At 39.7% G+C, this 22,956-nt stretch overlaps 1 protein-coding gene across 1 annotated transcript in view; it reads left to right on the top strand.

Moving 5' to 3' along the window:
* The window catches only part of LOC124716668 (cilia- and flagella-associated protein 58-like), a 300,831-nt gene that overhangs the window by 239,424 nt on the left and 38,451 nt on the right, over positions 1 to 22,956 (top strand). The window contains exons 13-15 of the mRNA XM_047243206.1: positions 7,410 to 7,518; positions 10,632 to 10,810; positions 15,479 to 15,651. Coding sequence (XP_047099162.1) covers positions 7,410 to 7,518; positions 10,632 to 10,810; positions 15,479 to 15,651 — 461 coding nt within the window. The remainder of the gene's footprint in view (positions 1 to 7,409; positions 7,519 to 10,631; positions 10,811 to 15,478; positions 15,652 to 22,956) is intronic.

Here is a 22,956-nt window from a genome sequence, read left to right on the forward strand (position 1 = left end):
CTCGCATTTTGCCTCTCCAGTACTCTTTCTTGGCACTTTATATTAAACCAGATTTTGTTAGTTCGTTTTCTTTTACCTATAGTTTTGGAAGCTACATCTTGAATACTGTTTCTGGGGTGTCTCCATCTACTTTCCACGTCTTGCTGGTCACTATGTGTCAGTCTAGATTCTGATAGGTTAATTTCCATTCCTTTCCTAAAGTTTTCTTTTATTTTTTCTTCTGCCAGATTTTCTACATCGTACCTTTTAATTTCAACCCTATTTGTACTTTGTTTCTTTTTTAGCTTTATTTTCATTTGAGCTATGATTAACATATGGTCTGTCTCACAATCTGCTCCCCTAAAAGTTCTAACGTCTTTAATACTGTTTTGAAATCGTCTTTGGATGGCGACATGGTCAATCTGGTTCACTACTTTTCCATCTGGTGATATCCATGTCCCTAAATGAATGCGTTTGTGTTGGAATTTTGTGCTGCTTAATGTGAGACCATTTGCCATTGCAAAGTTTATGAGTCGCACACCATTCTCTGAACTTTCATCATGTAAGCTGTAATTCCCAATGGTTGGTTTGTAGATTTCTTCTTTTCCTACTTTGGCATTAAAGTCTCCTAACACTATTGTTACGTTATGTCTACTTATTGAATTATATGTCTGTTCCAGTTGACTATAAAATTCTTCTTTCACGTCATCTTCCTTATCTTCTGTGGGTGCATGAACATTTATAAATGTAATATCAAACCACTGAGCCTGAACTGTAATGTGTGATATTCGGTTATTAATTGATTTGAATTCCTTTATTGTGTCAATTGCTGTTTTATGAATGTAAAAGCCCGTTCCAAATTCATGGCGCTGACCGCAGTCTCCATACATTATTGTCCCGTCTCCTATTTTCATTGATCCCGTTCCCTGCCATCTTATTTCTTGGAGCACTACCAGTTGTACCTTGTATTTTCCTAGTTCGTTTATTAGTATTTGTGCGCTTCCTGGGCGGTATAGACTTCTGACATTCCACGAGCCAAAAGAGAAATCCTTGTAACTTTGCCAATTTCTGTTCCAGTAAATTCTGTCCTGTTTCCGAGGCATACCTTGAGTGTCCTGACCGGCCATTGTTTTACATGAGTGGGTTGGTAGCCCTCTGCACAACCCCCAACCTGGAGGACCAGGAGTCTTGATTTTGGGGTACTCTACCCCTAGGGATTTGCCTTCACCATGGCTTAACGAGTCTTCCCTACCCGTGCTAGTTTTGGTCCACCCCGGGTATTTTATTTCCCCGGTACCCACCATATCTGGAGAGCATTCCCCAATCCGCCACCCGGGGAGGCGCCCGATGGGGGACTAGCAACCCCACACGGGATAACGGTATAACACAGTTTATAATTTCTTTCATTTTTTATTTTGTTTCTTTAGTTAACCTGATCTAATTATTGCCGTCAGACCCCTCTTACATTGGACCAAGGCTCCACACATACAGTGTGTATTACATCACAATTATGTAAGAAAATAACAATTTTAGTATGACAACTAGTATTAAAATGATTTGAGTGCCCGCACTGGCGGTGTGCCTAAATTATACTGACTATGAACCAACAAAGGTAATACAGCATAACCTGTACTAGTGCAGCTGCAGCCACTAATAATGATAATAATAGTAATAATAATAATAATAATAATAATAATAATAATAATAATAATAATAATAATAATAATAATCCCCGTGGAGGCCCGGGAAAAGAATAGGCCTCCGGTATGTTCTGCCAGTCGTAAAAGGCGACGAAAAGAACAAACCACTAATAGGGCTAACCCCCCTTTTAGTGTGATTAGTTGGTTCAGGACAGAACTAAAGAAGCTTCGGACAAGCGCCGTCATGATCGGGGACGACGCTTGAACCCTATGCCCGCCCACAATGGTAACGACACTGCTAGCCAACTGGAAAATGATTTAAATCCAAATAGAGGTGTTTTGCAGGATATGCTTCCTGCAACCACCCTAGAAGGAAAACAAAGACAGAGGATGAGATGGTCAGATGAAGTTAATCGACACCTCATGTTTTGTTATTACCAAGCAACAAACCTAGGAGCCAACACAACTGGATACAGATCACAAGTATACACAACATTTATTATCAGATACCCAGAATTAAAATTTTTAACAGAACAACGACTAGCTGATCAGATCCGTGTAATAATAAAAAATAACAGGATACCCCAGTCAGAATTAGAAAACATCAAACAACAAGTACAACAAATACTGGAACAAAATAATGTGCAATCAGAAGAAGAAGAAAATACAGTAATGGACTCAAACATCCCAGAGCAAACAAACAAAGAACAACACGCACCAATTAAACAATCAGAGGAAAACGAAATCTTAAGACAGCCACCAGAACAAGCACAAATAGAACACGAAGTGACACAGATGTTAGATATAGAAGAAAAATTTCAGCTAACATATATAGAATACAAAGACACAAATACAGACATTAGACCATTCTTGCATAGACCACCAAATAACCCACAAGTCAAAACAACAATAAAAACTATCAACACAATCATACACAACAAAATTAATGAAAACACAACTATGGAAGAGTTACAACTACTGGTTTATATAGGAGCACTCACTACACTAAATATACACACTAGGCAGAGATCAGAACCAACCAACACACAGAAGAAACCCACAAAACCAGCATGGCAACACAGGCTACAAATCAAAACAGAAAAACTGAGAAAAGACATCGGACAGCTAACACAATTTGTAAGAAATGAAATCTCGGAAAAAAAACGAAAAAGGTTAGGTAAAATCTCACAACAAGAAGCGACAGAGCAATTAGACAAAAAGAAGCAGAAATTACAAGCATTAGCCAAACGACTCAGAAGATACAAAAAAAGTGAAAATAGAAGGAAACAAAACAAAACATTCAACACAAACCAAAAGAAATTTTACCAGACAATAGATAACACACACATTAAAATAGACAATCCACCAAACATAACAGACATGGAACACTTCTGGAGCAACATATGGTCAAACCCGGTACAACATAACAGGCATGCACGATGGATACAAGCAGAAAGAGACACATACAAGATGATACCACAAATGCCTGAAGTGATAATTTTGCAACATGAAGTCACCCAAGCAATTAATTCTACTCACAATTGGAAAGCCCCTGGAAATGATAAAATAGCAAATTTCTGGTTAAAGAAGTTCACCTCAACACATTCACATCTAACTAAATTATTTAACAGTTACATTGCAGACCCATACACATTCCCTGATACACTTACGCACGGAATAACATATCTGAAACCTAAAGATCAAGCAGACACAGCGAACCCAGCTAAATATCGCCCCATAACATGCCTACCAACAATATACAAAATATTAACTTCAGTCATTAAACAGAAATTAATGACACATACAACACAGAACAAAATTATAAATGAAGAACAAAAAGGCTGTTGCAAAGGAGCACGAGGATGTAAAGAGCAACTGATAATAGATGCAGAGGTGACATATCAAGCTAAAACTAAACAAAGGTCGCTACACTACGCATACATTGATTACCAAAAAGCTTTTGATAGTGTACCCCACTCATGGTTACTACAAATATTGGAAATATACAAAGTAGATCCTAAATTGATACAGTTCCTAAACATAGTAATGAAAAATTGGAAAACCACACTTAGTATCCAAACAAATTCAAATAATATCACATCACAGCCAATACAGATTAAGCGTGGAATATACCAAGGAGACTCATTAAGTCCTTTCTGGTTCTGCCTTGCTCTGAACCCACTATCCAACGTGCTAAATAATACAAATTATGGATACAATATTACTGGAACATACCCACACAAAATCACACATTTGCTATACATGGATGATCTAAAACTACTGGCAGCAACAAATCAACAACTCAACCAATTACTAAAGATAACAGAAGGATTCAGCAATGATATAAGTATGGCTTTTGGAACAGACAAATGTAAGAAAAATAGCATAGTCAAGGGAAAACACACTAAACAAGAAGATTACATATTGGATAACCACAGCGACTGCATAGAAGCGATGGAAAAAACGGATGCCTATAAATATCTAGGATACAGACAAAAAATAGGAATAGATAATACAAATATTAAAGAAGAACTAAAAGAAAAATATAGACAAAGATTAACAAAAATACTGAAAACAGAATTGACAGCAAGAAACAAGACAAAAGCTATAAATACATATGCCATACCAATATTGACCTACTCATTTGGAGTAGTGAAATGGAGTAACACAGACCTAGAAGCACTCAATACACTTACACGATCACAATGCCACAAATATAGAATACATCACATACATTCAGCAACAGAAAGATTCACATTAAGCAGAAAGGAAGGAGGAAGGGGATTTATCGACATAAAAAACCTACATTATGGACAGGTAGACAATTTAAGAAAATTCTTTCTAGAACGAGCAGAAACTAGCAAAATACACAAGGCAATCACTCATATAAATACATCGGCTACACCACTGCAATTTCATAACCATCTCTACAACCCTTTAGATCACATAACATCAACAGATACGAAGAAAGTAAATTGGAAAAAGAAAACACTTCATGGCAAGCACCCGTATCATCTAACACAGCCACACATCGATCAAGACGCATCCAACACATGGCTAAGAAAAGGCAATATATACAGTGAGACAGAAGGATTCATGATTGCAATACAGGATCAAACAATAAACACCAGGTATTACAGCAAGCATATTATTAAAGATCCCAATACCACAACGGAAAAAATGCAGACTTTGTAAACAACAAATAGAAACAGTAGATCACATCACAAGCCGATGTACAATACTAGCAAATACAGAATACCCCAGAAGACATGACAATGTCACAAAAATAATACATCAACAGCTTGCCTTACAACATAAACTTTTAGAACAACACATTCCTACATACAAGTATACACCACAAAATGTACTGGAGAATGATGAATACAAATTATACTGGGACAGAACCATTATAACAGATAAAACAACGCCACATAACAAACCTGACATCATACTCACCAATAAAAAGAAGAAATTAACACAACTAATCGAAATATCCATACCCAATACAACAAATATACAAAAGAAAACAGGAGAAAAAATTGAAAAATACATCCAACTGGCTGAGGAAGTCAAAGACATGTGGCATCAGGATAAAGTTGACATCATACCAATTATACTATCAACTACAGGAGTCATACCACACAATATCCACCAGTACATCAATGCAATACAGCTACATCCAAACATATATATACACAACTACAGAAATCTGTAATTATTGATACATGTTCAATTACCCGAAAGTTCCTAAATGCACTATAACACATACCGTACAGTTAAAAGGAAGTGACGCTTGATCAAGGTCCGCGTCACTCCATTTTTAACCGGACTTAACGTCTGAGAAAGTGAAGATAATAATAATAATGACAACATAATAATAATAATACTAATCATAATCACAATAATGTACATTATTTTGAAGGCATGGTCAAGTACAGCTTCAAGAAATTTTTGAAAAATCGTGATTTGCACACACATTGTATTGTCACTTTATTCAGTCATAAATAGACATCATAATCAGATGTATGACAACCCACCCAGCATCATGTCATAAACTAACAAGTCAGTTCAACTCTAAATCTATATAGAGGAGACACTGAGTTGCAAACAGACACAACAAAAATACCGCTATACCTTTGAGCATTCAGCCAAAAGGCCTTCTTCCAAAGTAGAAAGTGCGTGCGCGTGCTCACACACACACACGCACACACACACACACACACACACACACACACACACACACACACACACAAGCCACTGTCTCTGGCAATTGAGGCTGTGACTCAGTGTGTACTTGCTATGTTGCGTAGCACTTTATCCATCATTTGAGTTCAACTCTAAATCTGAAGCACATATAGGTTTAGAGTTGAATTGACACATTCGTTTGTGACATGATGCTTCATAGTGGTTATAGGTTGTCATGCATCTGATTACTATGTCACAATACATTTGAAGATGATCTATTTATGACTGCAACTGGTTGTTAATAAAACTGGCAATACAGCTGTGTGCATGTGTTGATTTTTCAGAAATGTCTGTAGTGCGTTTTGGATTTCCATCTCCTTGAAGAATCTCTCATAAGACTTTTCCATTTACTGAATTGAAGTCATGCAGAGTTCCCCGGTTTCTGAAATCTATAAATGCCAGACGAGTAGTTAGGCTGGATTCTCTGGAATTTTGTATTAGTTGATTAACAGCCAAAACATCAATATATGAGTGTTCATTTCTAAAACCAATTGCTCGTTTGTTTTGCAGATAATTTTTATCATGTTCAGTATTCTTCAGTATAATTTATATGTAGTGTTAAGGACACTTATACCTTTGTAAGTGATTGTATCATTGCTGTTGCCTGCTATGTTGCCTGTTATTGCCCACTGCCCACAAAAGGGTTAACCTTTAGTGGGCTGTGGGCGATAAGGTTCCCACTAAATATATTTCTTTAAGGGAATATGTGGTCACACTTTTGTACGCTCCTGACATCTAGTGGCAGTCTGCTGCACCAGCTGCAGTTTCTGTTTGTTGTGAAATATAGCCTTCACGACTGTGGAAATTATATATCACACCAAACAATGGTGTTTTAATGGTTCTTGGGAAGTATGATTATCACTGAAGTAGTTTCTGGAATGAGCTTGGGAAGTATACTTATCACAAAATTAATGTGTCATTTGTGGTCCTTGGGAAGCATACTTTCCACCAACTTAGGGGTATCTCAAAGCCTTTGGGCATACGTCTTACCTTCTCTGTCTATGCCTGACATCTTGTGGTAGTACACTCCAAGTGTATGAAAACCACTACAGCAATCAGTTTCTGTTTGTTGTGGGATCAGCTGTTGTCGGAACACATTGCTTCATTTCTGAAATATACATTATTGTGACCTGTAACAGCTCATACCTTTATTGCTTGATAATGATTCCAGTATTGTAGTCAGTAAACCTTAATATCAGTAACAAATAAATTTTAAATAAAGTAGAAGAAAACATAAAATAAAAAGAGAAAACACTGTTCATTATTTTTGTATGTGTAATGGTAACACATAACAGCTCGCAAAAGGGAAGTGGGAAATCCATTTACCACTATAGTTTTAATACTTCACAATGGAGCTGTGGTAATATACGTACCACCATATTTTTTTATCCTTAAGCGAAAAATAAAATTATCAAAAAATAAATATAGTCAACTGATCACAGTTCTAATCGGATAACAAAAAATTATCTTTGCTGAGTTGCTACAAAAAAATGCACCTGTGAAAGGGTGAAAGATTAGATATTACTTTATATTCTTGTATTGCAGGATGAAATCAGTGAACTCAAGCAGAAGCTGGAGGTAATGACACGTGAGGTGGAACAGCTTAAGGAATGTGTGTCATCTGCAGAAGCTCAATTGCGAAAGGAACAGTCAGGTATCTGGTGGCCATTGTGTTCAAAAGTAAGTTAGATAGTTAGTTACATGTTTTGCAAATCATATACACAGCACTTTATCAAAAAGATAGTTACGGACTGTCTATACATGATGTGTTTGTGAGCATGCCTACATGCTGGCCATTTAAAGACTAAATTACTAGGTAACGCTCTAACTTAAATTTAGCAACAATGAACATATTAGCCTTTATAGTTATGAAAATATGAGTGAAAATCAGTTTGTGTTCTACAGTAGTATGGGTACCAGAGAAACCTTATTTCAAGTGAATATTTTTATGCAAAAATGCTTAGCTATGAATCAGGATATAGTTCACTGATTATGGATAGGCTTTTGACAAAGAGTGACTTGACAAATTGGTGAGCCTATTGAAAGAAAGTGAAACTGCAGAATATTCAGATAATTGAAAACTTATACTTGCAACAGATGTTATCAGCTGTTACAGAGAATTATCAGAAGACATTAAGATAATGTAAGGACTAAAATAAGGTTGTGTGCTTTCCCCACTCCTATTTAACACTTATTAGGAAGCAATCTTTAGGGAAGGTATATCAAATATAGAAATAGATATAAAAGATATGACTATAACAGAGGGAAACATTCCATGTGGGAAAAATATATCTAAAAACAAAGATGATGTAACTTACCAAATGAAAACGTTGGTATGTTGATAGACACACAAACAAACACAAACACACACACAAAATTCAAGCTTTTGCAACCCACGGTTGCTTCATCAGGAAAGAGGGAAGGAGAGGGAAAGACGAAAGGATGTGGGTTTTAAGGGAGAGGGTAAGGAGTCATTCCAATCCCTGGAGCGGAAAGACTTATCTTAGGGGGAGAAAAGGACAGGTATACACTCGCACACACACATATCCATCCGCACATATACAGACACAAGCAGACATTTGTAAAGACCTTTACAAATGTCTGCTTGTGTCTGTATATGTGCGGATGGATGTGTGTGTGTGTGTGTGTGTGTGTGTGTGTGTGCGTGCGCGTGCGCGCGAGTGTATACCTGTCCTTGTTTCCCCCTTCCGCTCCAGGGATTGGAATGACTCCTTACCCTCTCCCTTAAAACCCACATCCTTTCGTCTTTCCCTCTCCTTCCCTCTTTCCTGATGAAGCAACCATGGGTTGTGAAACCTTGAATTTTGTGTGTGTGTTTGTGTTTGTTTGTGTGTCTATCAACATACCAACGTTTTCATTTGGTAAGTTACATCATCTTTGTTTTTAAATAGATATAAAAGTCAATTTAAAAGCTATTATTAATACATGCTATGCTGAAGACACACTAGTATTGGCAGAACACAGCTACAGACACTGTTTAAGAAGTTATTAATGTCAACAACAATTTTGGTCTCAAAATGAATTTTAGCAAAACCAAATCATGATTATTAGCAAAACTGCAAAGATCGCATCTGGTATTACTATCAGTACCAAACCCACTGGAAGGATATCAAAATGTAACCATCTCAGTACTAAGATCAATAATAAACTTGATCAGATCCTGGAAATCGGTAGCAGAACTGAACAAGTTAGACCAGCCTTTTTAAGGATGAGATGTTTGTTACCGACAATAATTTAAACTTGCAACTAAAATTCCAAACAAGTCCCTTATTCTTTATTGGAAGGCATCACTGAAGAAGATTGAAGTATTAGAGATGTGAATGTTGTAATGAGTGTTAAAAATGCCCTGGACACAAAGACTTACCCGTGAAAACATTCTAAAGTAAATCAGTAATGAGAAGGCAATGGAAAACCCAATCAAAACCAGAAAACTTGAATATTTTGGCCATATCATGGGAGGAGAGAAATGCAATATTCTAAGACTGATAATGGAAAGAACAGTTGTAGGGAACAGATCAGTAGTGAGAAGATGAACATTTTGGCTACAGAATGTGAGAGTGTGGTTTGGATGCACTTCTTCAGCTGGTTAGATTGACAAAATCAGAAACAAGATTAGTCACTATGATGCCTGACCTCCAAGGAGATATGAAACCTTAAGAAGAAGGTGTTAGAAAGTTCTGGCAGAATATAAATAATTTAAAAGGTAACAACTCGTTGAATAGTAGAAGTGTGGAGTCATCCACAGCCACATAAACAAGACTGAAAGCTGGCTAGCTTTTGGATAAATTCGTAAAAAAAGTCTGTGGAATAGAAAAATTTACCCAGAAGATATGATTTTAGGCTATATTTCAATTTAGATGTACTATTAGCCAGTCATTTTATGTTACTTTGCAAATTTTCAAAGCTTATGTGGCTGCATGTTGAACTCGTGTTGAGCCACTGACAGCTTTAACAATGAATAATAAAGGTCAAGTGTTTTCTTGATGTTGTAGCTGTTGCCCTCATCATTTTTCTCTGGTTGTGGTGGGTTATTTATGACAAGTTTCCTTACATATTGTGAGGGAGTGGTTAAAGTGCCTATCTCCTTGAATAAGCACCTACAAGATTATTGTTGGCAAATAAGATATACTTGCTAACTTTTGGGCTTTTGGTCAGTGATGATGAGGACAACACAACACCCAGTCTACAAGTGGAGGAAATCTCGAACCAGGCCCGCTGCACGGTAGACAAACACGTTGCACTCAACTGAGCAGGTGGACAAAATCTGGGGATTACTTGAAGAGCAAAAGCAGCTGAACCTAATTTTTCAGACAGTTCAGTAATATGTTTCATCGATTGTCTTTGTCAATATGCACAGCCAAAAATCTACTGATTCCAGTACATGTGTTACATCAATTATTGGTCTCTCTCTCTCCATTTGTTGTACAGAACTGAATATACCCCCTGCCGCCCCAAAATTAACGTATATTTGATTTTCAGAAAACTGGTCATTTGAGAAACATAGTAAAGCACTTGTTCTGTTTCCTTCTCTGTAACACAGTTAATACTATGCTTGTTTCTTCTGTAAAAAGTACCAACTGTGCCTGATGTTTATTCAGTGAAAGGTGGAAAGAATAGTAGTGGGCCCAAAATCAAACACTGTGGTACTTCCATTGCGATTCTGAGACACTCCTTTCAACATTGTTGGAATTATACAGCACAACTTACGAATTCTTTTTGTTAAGTATAATTCAAACCTTTTTGTAGCATTGCTGAAAGTCCAGAAGGAACGGGAGGCGCTTAGGGCAGAGCTACAGCAGACACGGGAGACACTGTCAGCGAGTCGGCAGGAGGTGGCGGCTCTCAACCAGGAGGTGCGCCGCCTGCAGCAGACCATCCACGAGGGTGAGATGGAGCGCCGCCGCCTGCAGAAGGACATGGACAAGGTACGGCCACAGATGACCGAACAATATCGTTAGGCTATATCTACTCCTACATTTACACCTGTTTGACATAAGCCACAGTACGATGTGTTCTCTTGGCTGTTCCAATGTTCTCGGCAGGACAGTGCCCCATCATCTTCATCACTGTGTCCAATCCAGCAATGTTTCTTTATTGAGAATGTTGACACGATGCAATGTATCCGATGAACAATTTTACACGATTGACATAACACTGCATTTGAAAATAATGGAGTGTCGAAATCCTTAAGGTGTTTTTGGAAATAATAAAAGTGTGGTCGAGACATAAGAAAAATTATGAAAGTGCATCCAAACGATTGCTTCATCTCACAGCGTTTTCACGCAAATTTCACTGCTTTTTTATTTACAGACACATCCTGTGTCTTTAAATTCCTAAGGAAATTAATTCCTCTACAAAGGAAGTGGCTTACAAAACATTTGTTCAACTAATGTTTGATTATTGCACATCAGTTTCAAATCCTGTCAGGTTAGATTAATGAAGGAGGCAAAGAACATCCAAAGAAGACTAGCAATGTTTGCCACAGGATCATTTAGCAAGTGCGAGAGCATTAGGGAGGTTGAGATGGATAACAAACTTAAGTGGCAGATGTTTCAAAAGGGGCACGGTGCAGCACAGGGAGACTTGCTGTCAACTATTCTGACACTGTGTGTTCCACGGGGAATCAAATGGCTCATTACTTCCTTCCACATTCACCTTGCAAAATGATTATGACAGAAAATGCAGATAAATTAGAGCTTACTTTGAGGCTTCCTGAGCATTACTCGCAAATGGGAAATATTAGTGATATCACACGTATCCTCCATCATACAGTGTAAGGTGGCTTGCAGAGTGCAGCTCAAGTTGCGGAAATAAACAGCAATGAAGTTTTCAGCTTTTGCAACAATATTTCTGGACACAATGCTAAGTAAGAGATTGTATCACTATGATAAATGCATAGCTCATTGAAAATGAATAATGATATGCTGTGATGCTGAACAATCTCATAATATGTACAGCTACAGCTATGTATGCACTCAGCGGGTCACTCTGTGGTGCATGATGGTCTTTTGTTCGATCGTCTGTCACTCCCATCGTGCTCCACTCAGGAATGGAGTGCGAGAAAAATTACTCTCTGTGTGGATCTCTCTTATCTATGTCTTTTGAATAATACACTTGATGTACAATGGAGGAAGTGGAAGTGTTTTACAAATCCATAATCTTTCACATACGTGTATCAGGTAAAAGGATATCATCTTCCTTTTTGAAATTCCCATCCGAGATATTTTAGTGTCGTCATAACACCCACTAATGATTGAATTTTCTTTCCTTTACCTCGAACCGATGAATCGTGGTTTTCAGTGTGGCATCTGCTTTCCCTGCAACTGTTTTTGCGTAGTAGATCAACTTTAGCTTACTGTGACTAGTTACACCTAGATATTTTGTGAATTTTACTGTTTCCATTTATGAAATGATTACATGGCATTATTGGGTGGGGGACCCTTTCTGTGGCTCTGTGGATGCCTGGTGCAAGTTTTTTTACACACATCAAAAAAAGTTTTGCATCACCCCGGTTCCTAGAATTCGTGAAGATAGGCGTTGGCTGTGGGTATTGTATCACAGACACAGTCCCTTTGATGGTACAGAGATGTCACTAAACCCACCCAAAGATGAAACAACCTTGCACAAGCAGCACCTATTAGACAGAGAGGGTCCGACAGCCAGTCAGTTCCAGTCATTCCACCAGGAAGGAGGTACATGGTTCGTGTTGTCTGTAGTTCGACCGTGCCTAGATGGTCAGTACCATAGTTTGATTGCATCCGCAATGTTACTTTTTGCCAAGTAAGGGCTCTCAACAAGGGAAGTGTCCAGGCATTTCAGAGTGAACCAAAGTGACGCTGTTCAGCTGTGGAGGAGATACGGAGAGACAATGACATGCCTCGCTCAGGCTGCCTGAGTGCTACTACTGCATTGAATGACCTCTACCTATGGATTATGGCTCAGAGGAACCCTGACAGCAATGCCACCATGTTGAATAATGCTTTTCGTGCGCAATAGTTTGCATGACGCATAACTTCACTCCTGACATCCACAGCGAGGTCAATCTTTGTAACCACGACACCGTGAACAACATGCCGAATGGACCACTCAGGATTGGCATCACATTCTATTCACCATCAGTGTCGCATATTCCTTCAACCAAACAATTGTTGGAGAAGTGTTTGGAGGCAACCTGGTCATGCTGAATGCCTTGGACACATTGTCCAGCGAGTGCAGCAAGGTGGAGGTTTCCTACTGTTTTGGGGTGGCATTATGTGGGGCCAACATATGCCACTAGTGGTCATGGAAGGCAACATAACAGCTGTACAATACATGAATGTCATCCTGCAACCATATTGCCAGCATATTGGTGAGGCATTCATCTTCGTGGATGACAGTTCGCGCCCCCATCATGCACATCTTGTGAATGAGTTCCTTCACGATAACAGCATCACTCGACTAGAGTTCTCCAGACATGAATCGATCGAACGTGCCTGGGATAGATTGAACAGGGCTGTTTATGGGTGATGTGACCCACCAACCACTCTGAGGGATCTATGCTGAATCGCTGTTGAGGAGTGGGACAATCTGGACCAACAGTGCCTTGATGAGCATGTGGATAGTATGCCACGATGAATAAGGGCATGCATCAGTGCAAGAGGACGTGCTACTGGGTGTTAGAGGCACTGGTGTGTACAGCAATCTGGACCACCACCTCTGAAGGTCTCACTGTATGGTAGTACAACATGCAATGTGTGGTTTTCGTCTGCAATAAAAAGGGCAGAAATGATGTTTATGTTAATCTCTATTCCAACTTTCTGTACAGGTTCCAGAACTCCTGGAATCGAGGTGATGCAAAACTTTTTTTGGTGTTTGTATTTGACACAACTTTGGTGACATTCACTTCAGTGAAGATGAGATGAATAAGTAGGACAACGCAAACACCCAGTTCCTGAGAGAAGAAAATCTCCAGCCAAAAAAAAAAAAAAAAAAAAAAAAAAAGTGTGTGAAATCTTATGGGACTTAAATGCTAAGGTCATCAATCCCTAAGCTTACACACTACTTAACCTAAATTATCCTAAGGACAAACACACACACCCATGCCCGAGGGAGGACTCGAACCTCCACCGGGATCAGCCGCACAGACCATCTCCAGCTCAGCTGGGACTCGAACCCGAGACAGCACCATCTAGATGGAGCAACACTAACCACTAGAACATGAGCTGCAGATTACTGTTTGCAGTGATTTAAAACCAACAGTGTGCAGTTTCCACCTATGTATGTTCATTACATCATATGGGATTGCAATATGCACATATACAAGTGGGAGCAGTATTGTGTACACATGGTATAAAAGGGCAGTGCATTGGCAGAACTGTCATTTGTACTGAGGTGATTCACACAAAAAGGTTTACAATGTGATTATGGCCACATGACGTGATTTGACACACTTTGAACATGGAATGGTAGCTGGAGCTAGATGCTTGGGACATTCCATTTTAGAAATCATTACGGAATTCAGTATTCTGAGATCCACAGTGTCAGGAGCGTGCCGAGAATACCAAATTCCAAGCATTACCTCTCTCTGTGGACAACACAGTGGCTGACAGCCTTTACTCAGTGATCAAGAGTAGTGGCATTTGCGTAGATTTGTCAGTGCTAACAGACAAGCAACACTGCATGAAATAACCACATAATTCAATGTGGGACATAAGAGGAATGTGTCCATTAGGACAGTGTGGTGAAATTTGACATTAATGGACTATGGCAGCAGATGACCGATGTGAGTGCTTTTGCTAGCACCACACCATCACCTGCAGCACACCTCCTGTGCTTGTGACTGCATTGGTTGGATCCTAGATGATTGGAAAACCTTGGCCTGCTCAGATAAGTCCTGATTTCAGATGGTAAGAGCAGATGATGGTACAGTGTGAGTGTGGTGTAGAACTCAGCAAACAATGTACGCAGGTTATCAACGAGGCATTGTAGTAGCTGGTGGTGGTAGCTGTGCTTACATGGAATGGACTGAGTCCTCTGGTCCAACTGAACCAATCATTGACTAGAAAAGGTTACGTTTAACTACTTGGAGACCATTTGCATTCGCGGACTTCACGTTTCCAAACAACAATATCGCTGGGCCACATTTATTCACGATTGATTTGAAGAATGTTTGAGAGAATGAGTTGCCCACTCAGGTTGCCCAGCATGAATTCCATTTAACATATATGGGACACGATTGAGAAGTCCGTTTGTGCACAAAATTGCAATTATGGATGGCTATAGAGGGAACGTGACTCACTGTTTCTGCTGGGTACATACAATGATTTGTTGTCTCTGCCATGTCGAGTTGCTGCACTAGATTGAGCAAAAGGAGTTCTGATACAATATTAGGAGGTATCCTTTGACTTTTGTCACCTCAGAATATTTATATCGAGGGTCAAGCCAACCTCTGCAGGTCTTCCCGTATTTTCCTACAACCTTCTGGCATTGTCACTTTCCTATTACTTGAAATAATAATATTGTAGTATTTGTGTAAGCATAAGGAAACACTTTCTATTAGTAAGGCTTAACAAAATGTGAAAGCATGTATCTTATTGTGGTTTTCCCCCTCACAGATCCTCAATGAGCGTGACATCCTGGGTACCCAGTTGGTACGAAGAAATGATGAGCGACTGATTCTGCACGAGAAGATCAAACTGCTGGAGGGGACTGTGACCAAGGGTGATGCCGAGTATGAGCAGCGCACGGAAGACATCAAACTGCTCAAGCTGGAGGTCCAGACTCTCAGGTGGGCAGGCTACAATAACCGCTAATTTGAGTATCACAAAGTGGAAGCACACAGTGCTGTAGACATTTCTAGTGAGCTGCTTAAATATACTGCCTAGCATGCAGGGACTAATGAGGTTTGTTGCAGCAGTGTATAAATGTGACACTGAAAGTAAGGGGTAACCTGAACCGTACTCTGGCTCGTGTTTGTGACGTTGACATGTTGGCGTCATGTATTCGGATTGTGGCCTCTCATTTGATTAGTCCGTTCACTGGTACCACTACATTTGCTCGCTTTGTCTGTCTGTGAGTGGCAGCAGCGGCATTTATCGGGAGCGAGTACTGTGGTACTATCTTTGGAGCGACCTCTAGTATTTCCGGGTAGTCATGTGTTGGAGTTCAGTTGGGACAGATCAGCAGTGAGGTCAGACAGCACCAGTACTCACTGAGGGAACTGGCAATATATGCACTGCCCGATGGAAGGATGTGGTCGCGAGAGTGCACGACCACATAGAGGTTCGGATTCAGTGAGTTTAAGTTGAATGGATCATAATATTCGAGTAGTGCAACTTTCATTTGTGTATGTGTCCACCCGTCGAAGTGACCTCACACCATCAGGCTGTCAGTTGGCAGTTTTATACTCTGACGTTTCCCTTGCCTGACTTGCTTGGCAACAACCAATGGTCGGTCATTCGGTCGGTCGTCTCAGTGGATGAGTGTATCTGGTCTTTTGACCGTTTCTGTGTTCTTAACGTTCATGTCTATGTGCAATTCGTCTCGTTGCTGTGTAGTGACTGTTTTAGCACTGTTTTGAGTTGTTTGTGGAATTGTCTTTTGCAGTTCTGTGTGCATATAGTCAGATTTTGAATAGGCAGTTTGGTCTTAACCCTGTCTGCGTACTAGGATTTGGCTGAGCCAATTGTGTAATTAAATGCTTGTCGATGGGATGAGGAGTTCCGCCATATGCAAGACACCTTTTTTCTTTTGTTTCACCCATACATGTTTCAGCATTTTTGTGCTATCATCAGTGGGTTCTATTTTTATTTTTAACTGTAAATTTGTTGTTAACATATTAACATTTTCGTCATTTACAACATTATGTAAAAGTTGCATTTATAACTTAATTGGTGAAAAGTAACATACCTTACATTATATTATTGTCCTCTTGTTTTGGTAGCTGTTATGCTACACAATATACAACATGTCATCTGCAAACAGCAAAACTTAATTTATTTTCTATTTGTTATGTATTTACGAACGGAAATAAGACTGTATCACGTTTTCTTTCTGTAACTTACAGTTTTGAAGTTGTGGTACGTTTTCCTGTTTTGTTAGCGAAGTAAATGGGCTTACTTCTTTGCCTGTGTTCGTGTGGTAATGCAGTTTTTCGATTACTCAAAACGTAGGTGGAGTTATCGCTGCCATTACATGTTGTTGTGGCTGTGTGGCGTTCATTTGTTTCGTAGCGTGTTCTGCTGGCTGAGGCGTGCGAGTTTGAATTGTATTTGGTGTTAGTTGTGTGTGGTTTATGTGGGTTTGCCTGTGTGTGACGAGTACTGGGGCAGAGAGAGAGTGTATGTGTGTGTGTGTGTGTGTGTGTGTATGTGTGTGTGTGTGTGTGTGTGAGAGAGAGAGAGAGAGAGAGAGAGAGACTGAAAGAAAAAAAATAAAGAAAGAAAGAAAAGAGAGAGGATTTGTGTGTGTGTGTGTGTGTGTGTGTGTGTGTGTGTGTGTGTGTGTGTATGTGTGTGTGTGTGTGTGTTTTACTTGTATAGTTCTTCTATTGTGGCGAAGAGAGTTTTGTTGCACAGTGATGTGTATTCATTGAGTACTTTCTTTCCTTGGGCTATTGATTTTTGGATATGGTAGTTTTCTTCTATAGTTAATTTTTGGTATAGGCTGCTGCTAGTTTTTAGGATGTTTCAATGTTTGTTGGGTGGTGGTTGTGTGCTACCAGGTGGTCTGCAAATGTTGAGTGTGTGCTATTGCTTTTCAGTGCTCTGAGGTGTTCATTATATCTGGTTCTGAAGGTCCTGCATGTTTGGCCCACATATACAGATTGACAGCAGTTGCAAGTAAGTTGGTAGATGCCAGACTGGCTGTATTTGTCAGTGTTGGTGGTAATTCTTCCAAGTCTGCTCTGTATTGTGTTGTTGGTTCTGTATGCTATGTTGAGTCCTTGTTTCTTTAGTATGTTACCCACCCTGTGTGTGACTTTGTTGTTAAGTCATTATGTGCCATTTGTTGCTTACAGTCTGCCGATTTGTTGTGTGATGACTTGTGTTTGTGTGTGTGTGTGTGTTTCATGGTTATGTGCTGTTTGTTTTTGTATTTTGTGGTTTATTTTGTCTACTCTCTTTGCATCATATCCATTCTCCTGTGGAATTTGTTTTATTGTGTTCAGTTCTTGTGTGTAGTCATGCTTATTCATGGGTATTTTGTTCAGCCTGTGAAGTAAATATCTGAAGCTGGCCTCTTTGTGGATTATGGGGTGATTGGATTGGTTATGAATAATGGTGCTGGTGAGCGTGGGTTTTCTGTAGATTGTGAATTCATGTTTGTTGTTTCTCTTGTGTATAGTGAGATCTAAGAAATAAGTTTTTCATCTGTTTGTGTTTCTATGGTGAATTGTATTTGTGGGTGGATGGAGTTTATGTTATCATGAAGTTCTTTTATGCGGGACAGTGGTTCATCTATTAAGCAAATTATGTCATCTATGTATCTGTACCAATATATTATTTTGTACTGTTTTGGTATTACTATTTTGTCAAATATTTGTTTTTCTATCTGGTTGAGGAAAATGCCAGCTAGGAGGCCACTGATTGGGGATCCCATGGGTAGTCCATCTTGTTGAGAGTAAAATCTGTTGTTGAATGTGAAGTAGTTCTGTTCTGTGATGAGCCTGAGTATGGCTAATATTTCTTGTATGTTTGTTGTGGGTATGTTTCCTTGCAGTTGGAGGTTTCTTTCTATTATGTTGATTGTTTCTTCTGTTGGGATGTGTGTGTACATTGAAATTATATCAAATGAAACCAATGTTGCTGTGTTTGGTATGTTTTCATTTTTTATTTTTTCTATTAAGTCACTTGAGTTCTTTAGACTTCTGTTGTCAGTGTATTTGTATATTGTCTGTAGCAGAGTGTGTGTGTGTGTTTGGCTAAGTGGTATGTTGGTGCTTTGGTGAAGTTAATTAATGGACGTATGGGTATTCCGGGTTTGTGAACTTTAGGCAATGATTTTAGGGTGGGGGCCTTGGGATTTTTCTGTATCATTTTTTAAATCTGTGTTTCTGTGAAAATTGTATCTATGTTTCTCAGGGTTTTCTGTAACTTACTTTGGTATCGGTTTGTTGGGTCACTTGTTAATTCTGTGATGTTGTTGCTTTGGATGAATTCTAATGTTTTGTGAATGTATTCCTGTTTGTTTATGACTACTATTGAATTACCTTTGTCAGATTTTGTGATGATGGCATTTTCTTGTGTTAATTTATTTTGTAGTTTTATGTAGGTTTTTTCTTCAGGAGTCCTAGTGTTTCCTTTTATGGTGGTTTTGTTCTCTTTGATTATATTTCTTATTTCCTCAGCAACTAGTTCTCTTGTTAGGTTCGCATTAAACTCAGGTGTGTTTAGTGTTTCTTGTTGCTTTATGATGTTTTCAGTTTCTGTTATGATATTTTCTACTGTCCTATGTGACACCATTGTGTTAATGTTATGTTTTGGACCCTTTTCAAGTAGGCTGCTTTCTTGTTCAGATAATTTTATGTCTGTTAGATTAATCACTCTTTTGTGAAAGGTGTGTTGGTTGTATTGGTGGTGGGATTGGTGGGTGTTTGTGTGATTTAACATTTTTGTGAGTTTCTTTTGTTGGATTGTCTGTTTTCTGCCTATTATGGTCTCAGTGTATGTTCTAACCCTGTATATTAGTTCATCAAAAAATGGTGGGTATGTTATGTGATTAGCTAATTCTAAATGAAATCTGTATAATTCAATATTCAGAGTCTGTTTTTTGGAATACAAAGACCAGATTTCTTGCTTTATCCACATGATTTCTGCCTTACGTTTTGTCTGCTGTGCTGCTGGTGACATGTTGTTTACAGTTATTGTTACATACTTAGGTACAATTTTATATGCCAAACATAGTTTATTGAACTTAATGTTGAGTATGGTTTTATGAAGTCTGATGGTTGTGTTCTGATATTTGTTGAAGAGCTGCGATGGGAATACCTGGCTTGGTGTAGAAATAATCATCTTGTGGTGCAAGAAGAACTGCACCACAAGATGATTAAATGCTTGTCATTTGACGATGTTAACTGTTATTCTATCATGGTATCGGTTATCGCATCTTAGGTGGATATTGTGTGTGTGTTAGTCAGCATTTAAGCTGTCACTACTTTGAGTTGCCATCCCGTTATGTGAGCATAACTCTTGGCTGCCTGTCTCACCGCTTACGCAGCTGTAAGGACTTTTCTCCGGTCGATCCTTGGAGCAATGACAGTGGATCACTCCCTTCATATATGATTTGATTGTGTCAATTGTTTAAAAATAATGTTTTGTTTAAATTATTCCTATTCCTAGTGGCCTTCAGCCAACAAATGATTTGAATTCGTCTTATCTGCTTAATAAGGCCTTCAGATGCCAGTATAGCTTGTGTTACAGTCAATTTTTAATGACTGTTTCAAAAATTATTTTGGTATTTTTGAACATGTCATTGTCTTCCTCATTTGTAATTCAGGCCTTCGGCCACTAATTGTTCTAAAGTATTGCTTGTGGCCTTCAGCCGAGGAATAATTTGAATTCTTTCTTAATAGGGCTATCAGCCGTCAGTGTAGCTTGTGTTAGTAAATTTTTTTTAAATGATTGTTTTTAAAAAATTATTTCCTTAAGTAGTGTATGTGTTTACTGTGCAACCAACGGTAATGGATTAGGCCCCGTCCACACCTTTTCCTGCTATTTCTAAGTCCCACTTTTCAGTGCACACCATCAGGCTGTCAGTTGGCAGTTTTATACTCTGACGTTTCCCTTGCCTGACTTGCTTGGCAACAACCGATGGTGGGACTTAGAAAAAGCAGGAAAAGGTGTGGATGGGACATAATCAGTTACCATTGGTTGTACAGTAAACACATACACTTAATCTAAGGAAACAATTTTTTAAAGACAGTCATTCTTAAAAAAATTGACTAACACAAGCTACACTGACAGCTGAAGGTCTTATTAAGAAGAATTCAAATTATTTGTTGGCTGAAGGCCATAAGCAATAGGAATCATTTAAACAAAATATTATTTTTAAACAATTGACACAATCAGATCAAATAAAGAAGGGAGTGATCCACAGTCAAGAGTTATGCTCACTTAAAGGGATGACAGCTCAAACTAGGGACAGCGTAACACCGACCAACACACTCGCAAAATCCATCTAAAGTGCGATAACCGATACCACGACGATAACCGATACCATGATAGAATGACAGTTAACATCGTCAGATGACAAGCATTTAATTACACAAGTTGGCTCAGCCAAATCCTAGTATGCAGACAGGGTTAAGACCAAACTGCCTATTCAAAATCTGACTACATGCACACGGAACCGCAAAGATAATTCCACAAACAACTCAAACAATTCTAAAACAGTCACTATACAGTGACAAGACAAATTGCACGTAGACACGAATGTTAAGAACACAGAAACGGTCAAAAAATCAGATACACATCATCCACTGAGACGACCGACCAAACGACCGACCGTCGGTCGTTGCCAATCGAGTAAGGCGAGGGAAACGTCGAAGTATAAAACTGCCAACTGACAGCTTGAAGGCACGAGGACACTTCAACGGATGGACACACACACAAGTGAAAGTTGCACTACTCGAATATAACGATCCATTTAAATTAAACTCGCTGAATCTGGACCTCTACGCGGTCGTGCACTCTCGTGACCACATCCTTCCATCGGGCAGTGCATATATCGCCAGCTCCCTCGGCGAATACTGGCGCTGCCGGAGTTCACTGCTGCTCCGTCCCAACTGAACTCCAACACACGACGACCCGGAAATACTAGAGGTCACTCCAAAGATAGTACGACAGTACTCGCTGTCGATAAATGCCGCTGCTGCCACTCACGGTCAGGCAAAGTGAGCAAACGTAGTGGCACCAGTGAACGGACTAAGCAAACGAGAGCTCACAATCCGAATACACGACACCATATTATCGACGGCACAAACACTAGTCGGAGCACGGCTCGACCTCCCCCCCTCAAACAGCAACCCGGGGGTCACATCTCAAAATGAAGTCGACCAGCAGCTCTTTAAGGAAGGTGAAAGACAATGGCTACGAGAAAGCCCCGAGCGAGATTCCTGTGTGGACTCAACCGGGCAGAGGCAACACCTGCCGACTGGCAACTCGACATCTCTGTGAAAGGAAAGGACCAACTTAAGTCCCGCAAGATGACCGATTCAGCTCGACGATGAAAAGAATCGAGATACCCACTCGGACCCATCCGTGCAGAGGGAACGCCTGCCCACTGGCAACCCGACATCCCTGCACTGAAGAAAGTACTGAGCTAAGTCTCACGAGATGACTGACTTCGAGAACTATCCGAAGCTGAACAATGCAAAGGAACTATCAGAATTTAAAGGGCAGCAAAAGGTTGGCCACCTACTCAAAAACAAATGTAACGCAAATAAGGTGATGTCTCGAAACAAACACAGCAGGGGATCAGAGAATTTAGCAAATGCTGCACCTAACCTCTCAGAAGACATAAGCGCATTATCCTCGGGCTGGCTCACATGCCACCCTGAAGATAGCAGGTCCTACTCCCCAGTCCTCATCTGCTTTCCATTTGGTTAAGTGCATTAACTGTGCCCGCACCCTGTCTAACTGTCTGCCACTAGGTCGAGTGCCTTCGAGAAAGCCGACGGAGTCCTCGAGACCCCTAGTAGGCTTAAACCAAAACTCAGTGGCTGCTTCCATCTCACCCACAGCGTCCGGTGTGACATCGAATCACTGGAGGACGGTAGCACGGAAATGGTTCGCTAAGTCCGGGGCCGAATTGCCAGCTCGTAATGAGGTGGCCGCTCCTCGACAGGCCGATGCCTGACTGGCATTGGCATCGGTCACCTGAAACGACCGAATAGCAAAGAAAAATATCGTGCAACACTGACGTAGTTACACTTCGAACCGACGGTAACTGGAATGGAAATATTACAATCGTAACCTAGTTCTGCTACCACTGAGACGTGGGTACTTAGGGAAGGCAGGAAAAGGTGTGGGCAGGCCTCGTCAGTTACCGTCGGTTGCACAGTAAACGTGTACACTATATTTAAGGAAATAAT

The sequence above is a fragment of the Schistocerca piceifrons genome, chromosome 9 (genome assembly GCF_021461385.2).
Source record: "Schistocerca piceifrons isolate TAMUIC-IGC-003096 chromosome 9, iqSchPice1.1, whole genome shotgun sequence".
Lineage (NCBI taxonomy): Eukaryota > Metazoa > Arthropoda > Insecta > Orthoptera > Acrididae > Schistocerca > Schistocerca piceifrons.